The 5,311-nt window shown below is 33.5% G+C and overlaps 1 protein-coding gene across 1 annotated transcript; it reads right to left on the bottom strand.

Annotated features, from left to right (window-relative positions):
- On the bottom strand, positions 1–2,883 carry LOC125855955 (probable DNA primase large subunit). Its single transcript, XM_049535592.1, has 4 exons — positions 2,713–2,883; positions 2,574–2,635; positions 259–362; positions 1–178 (listed from the first exon to the last, which is right to left on the bottom strand). Exons 1-4 carry the CDS (start codon positions 2,846–2,848, stop codon positions 1–3), a joined length of 480 nt encoding a protein of 159 aa, XP_049391549.1. The 5' UTR covers positions 2,849–2,883.
- Positions 2,884–5,311: the final 2,428 nt, after the last annotated feature.

The following is a 5,311-nucleotide window of genomic DNA, read 5'->3' as shown; positions in this document are numbered from 1 at the left end:
TCAAACTCTGCCATTAGCGCTCTTTGCGTCCAAATTTATTATATCACAAACAATAAGCATAAAGATGTTGTGAGAGGAATAGAAAATGTGGCAAACCTGAATTTCAGAAGGTTCATCGCAGAAACGGTAACGAAATAAGGTAGTTTCAATTGAAAGAAACCATTTTCTTAACTCCTCCCTAAAAGATTAAGTTATATATATTAAAGAATGGATTGTTAGAATTATGGAAAATGGAAAAAGTTAAAAAATGGTACTCACATCCTGCAATAAACAAGTCGCAAAACAAAATGTGAAATTATGTCCTTATTAAGGAGCTCAGATGAATGTTGATGCCTCATATTTGTTTTCCACAGATCCAACACCTAATTTTGAAAGCAGTAAGATGAATTCAATTGTAGAATGTAGAAAGAAATAAAATATACTATACTAAAATAGAGTTACCAATTTCTCCATTTCATCGGGCTTCTTTCCTCTAGACAAAGCATCCGAAATACCTTTAAGAACTGGATTGAATTAAGAAAAATAAAATTAGTAAGCGTAGAGGAAGGAAATGAGATCTGAAAGTTTATAGTTTGAGTACCTCGGAGGCGATCAATGGCGTAAAGCTCAAAATCTTCAAGACGGACTTCAAGTGGAGGGGCAGAGCGATAGAGAGGAAGTGTTGAACCGACCCCGGTGGAAACCAAAGATTTCCTCTGATACCTTACCACTTCCGTCCTTTTCTATCAGTTTCCTTCAACACAGTAATGCTATATGAGTATGAGTAAATGGGTCCAAGTACAAAATGGCGGGAAACATTTCCCTCTCCTTTCGGCCTCTAGGCCCATTCATTATCCTTTTTATTCAATTCTTTTTTCTTTTTTTCTTTTTTATTATTCTTAAAAGTTTATTTTATATATTTTATTTGATTTCATGAAATCTTTTGTATTATCTAATTATGTTTCTTATTTTCATTAGCGTAATTTCATTTGTATTCTAATTTTTAAATTAAAGTAGAATTCAATGTTGAGTAAGGTTATAGACTTACGTTTCCCTTTTATTGATTTATTTAATACCGACATCAAGAGGTCAGTTTTTTTTGTAATTCATTTTTTCCGAAAAAAATTCCAACTTCCAGAGGTCGGTATTTGATTTTCCCGCTTTATATTTCATAAAAATCGACTCCTTGTAGTCAGTTTTCTAAAACTTTTTTGTATTTTCTATTCTTTTTAACAATACCGACCTCTGGAGGTCATAAATTACCTACTTCTATTTGAGGTCGGTAATTTTTAGGTCGGTATTCACTTTTTTTTAGTAGTGGTGGTAACCACAATTCGCCGAACATGAAAGGAAGACTCGATCGAGTTCGACAACTGAGTTTTAAACAACTGAAGCATCAAGCCAATAAAAGGCGAGCAGAAGAATAGAACGGTGACACGCCGATCGTGCTACTCTAAAGAGAGATTTTAGTAAGGCGTTGGGTTGATATGTATTTACATGGATGAGATCGAAAGGAGATTCTATAATATGGTTTGTTGAGATTGAAAGAAGATTTATATCGTTGACGATTATCCAGCCTATCCATGATTAGTTAGCATTATTGAGCAAGTACTTGTACCCCCTATTTGATATTGATACAAACTCTCACACCCCTATATTGTGTTTACTTGTTTGAATCATTGTTTATAGTTGAATTGTGTTAATTGATTTCAAAACCTTTCCTTGAATTTGGTGGAATCATCCACCCATTTATCCTAATTGCTACAATGAATTGGTTTGCGTCTTAATTTCCTAATTGAATTCCTATAAATATATCACTCCTTGTGGTATTCGACCCCGACTCTCTTGTTGACTATTTTTATTGATAGCGATCACTTTCTCACCTAATTATTTTCGTGAGTACTTTGAGTTTTATAAATAGACATCATTGTCGGGAGAGTGATGACTAAGAATTCAATTTGTGAACTTGTTTATTTGTAGTAGAATACATTTATGGTTGGTGTTGTTGTTGTGCCCCATTTGAAGGTAAATAAAATATGCATCACCAATAAATTGGCGAAAAGTAAAACCTCAATGTAGTGGTATTAAGAGAAGAAAAATCTTTTTAAAATATTTACCTCATATTCAGCAGTGGTGACAGCTTTGTATGGAAGATCAAACTCTGCCATTAGCGCTCTCTGCGTCCAAATTTATTATATCACAAACAATAAGCATAAAGATGTTGTGAGAGGAATAGAAAATGTGGCAAACCTGAATTTCAGAAGGTTCATCGCAGAAACGGTAACGAAATAAGGTAGTTTCATTTGAAAGAAACCATTTTCTTAATTCCTCCCTAAAAGATTAAGTTATATATTTTAAAGAATGGATTGTTAGAATTATGGAAATTGGAAAAAGGCAAAAAATGGTACTCACGTCCTACAATAAACAAGTCGCAAAACAAAATGTGAAATTATGTCCTTATTAAGGAGCTCAGATGAATGTTGATGCCTCATATTTGTTTTCCACAGATCCAACACCTAATTTTGAAAGCAGTAGATGAATCCAATTGTATAATGTAAAAAGAAATAAAATATACTATACTAAAATAGAGTTACCAATTTCTCCATTTCATCGGGCTTCTTTCCTCTAGACAAAGCATCCGAAATACCTTTAAGAACTGGATTGAATTAAGAAAAATAAAATTAGTAAGCGTAGAGGAAGGAAATGAGATCTGAAAGTTTATAGTTTGAGTACCTCGGAGGCGATCAATGGAGTAAAGCTCAAAATCTTCAAGACGGACTTCAAGTGGAGGGGTAGAACGATAGAGAGGAAGTATTGAACTGACGCCGGTGGACACCAAAGATTTCCTCTGAGACCTTACCGCTTCCATCCTTTCCTATCAGTTTCCTTCAACACAGTAATGCTATATGAGTATGAGTAAATGGGTCCAAGTACAAAATGGCAGGAAACATTTCCCTCCCCTTTCGGCCTCTAGGCCCATTCATTATCCTTTTTATTCAATTCTTTTTTCTTTCTTTCTTTTTTATTATTCTTAAAAGTTTATTTTATATATTTTATTTGATTTCATGCAATCTTTTGTATTATCTAATTATGTTTCTTATTTTCATTAGCGTAATTTCATTTGTATTCTAATTTTTAAATTAAAGTAGAATTCATTGTTGAGTAAGGTTATAGACTTACATTTCCCTTTTATTGATTTATTTAATACCGACATCAAGAGGTCAGTGTTTATTGTAATTCATTTTTTCCGGAAAAAATTCCAACCTTCAGAGGTCGGTATTTGATTTTCCCGCTTTACTTTTCATAAAAATCGACTACTTGTAGTCGGTTTTCTAAATCTTTTTTGTATTTTCTATTCTTTTTAACAATACCGACCTCTGGAGGTCAGAAATTACCTACTTCTATTTGAGGTCGGTAATTTTTTGGTCGGTATTCACTTTTTTTTAGTAGTGGTGGTAACCACAATTCGCCGAACATGAAAGGCAGACTCGATCGAGTTCGACAATTGAGTTTTAAACAACTGAAGCATCAAGCCAAGAAAAGGCGAGCTGAAGAATAGAACAGTGATACGCCGATCGTGCTACTTGAAAGAGAGATTTTAGTAAGGCATTGGGTTGATATGTATTTACATGGATGAGATCGAAAGGAGATTCTATAATATGGTGTGTTGAGATTGAAAGAAGATTTGTATCGTTGACGATTATCCAGCCTATCCATGATTAGTTAGCATTATTGAGCAATCACTTGTACCCCCTATTTGATATTGATACAAACTCTCACACCCCTATATTTTGCTTTACTTGTTTGAATCATTGTTTATAGTTGAATTGTGTTAATTGATTTCAAAACCTTTCCTTTAATTTGGTGGAATCATCCACCCATTTATCCTAATTGCTACAATGAATTTATTTGCATCTTAATTTCCTAATTGAATTCCTACAAATATATCACTCCTTGTGGTATTCGACCCTGACTCTCTTGTTGACTATTTTTATTGATAGCGATCACTTTCTCACCTAATTATTTTCATGAGTACTTTGAGTTTTATAAATATGTCATCATTGTCGGGAGAGTAAGAATTCAATTTGTGAACTTGTTTGTTTGTAGTAGAATACATTTGTGGTTGGTGTTGTTGTTGTGCCCCATTTGAAGGTGGAAAGATGAGTGTAGATCATTATGGGCAAGACAATGATATTGGAGATATGGATGACATAAATCTCAATGTCATGAAGAATTTTGGAGAAAGCAGATGATGCGAAGAGCATGGAAGTTTAGAGTAGCAATAATAGAGAGGATGAGATTAATGTGGTATCCATTATTGGCGTTGTACAATTTGTAAACATGAAACTACAAACACACATTCTTGTAACTGTTGCTATAGCTTTTAGGATTTGGAGTTGTCTCTTCATGTGCAGGTTTTGACTATTGACTGTGTTTGTAATGCAGATGCAACTATCTAATTAATAATTATTATAAAATGGTGGACGACAAAGTTGAAACTTATAATACTCTAATTCGTATTCGATACAATCTAAGACATGAGCAAGTAGATATCACTTAACAGGCTGGTCTATCAAACACTATATGGTAGTTGCGCAGACCAGCCAACCATGTTCTGTAATTGAATAAAGACATCACGTCGCCTTCAGGTTCACTGAAGAAATCAAACCGACCAAATCTTCTTCTTCTTCTACAACTATTCCTAAACATTGAATGTTGAGTAACAAGTGGAGCTTCAAAGTTTTGAGTCTACTATATCATGACAGTACATGAGGAGATTTAAGAATATACTACTATCATATTTCTCTTATATTAGAAAAGGCTTGTTTCAACATGCCTGCTTTATTGATGTAAATGGTATTTCTGTCTTTTCACGTATCTGTTATAGCTACGTGTCTTCCTCCTGCCTTGTCAATTTACACCTCACTTTGTGTCTTCATCATTTATACTCCAGCACATTAGTGTTCTGTTGCTTCCTTCAATATTCCATCTAGGTAATACTCTTCGGTTTTTATTCAGTTCTTCTTGCATCATCTTTCTTTTCCTCAAAATTGAAGTTCGGGAACCAAAATTGGTTTTTGTGTGTGAAAATTTGCTTCTTTTTCCATATTATTGGTGTTGCATTTTTCTTGTGTTTGGAAGTCCCAATAATTTTAATCGATATGCTTTCAATTTTCTGGATTTTTGTAATTTTAATCGCTATGCTTTCAATTCAATTTTGGCTGGGTGATTATGGTTTCCCCGTTCTATTTTGAATTCCTATTTCAGATTTTTTTTGTGTTTTCTCACATGCAATAAATTTTTGCTGTGTTTTCTTACACGTAGTTATTAA

The sequence above is a fragment of the Solanum stenotomum genome, chromosome 2 (genome assembly GCF_019186545.1).
Source record: "Solanum stenotomum isolate F172 chromosome 2, ASM1918654v1, whole genome shotgun sequence".
NCBI classification, from domain to species: Eukaryota; Viridiplantae; Streptophyta; class Magnoliopsida; order Solanales; family Solanaceae; genus Solanum; species Solanum stenotomum.
The sequence above is the reverse complement of the archived record's forward strand: the minus strand, read 5'-3'. Positions and strand labels throughout refer to the sequence as shown.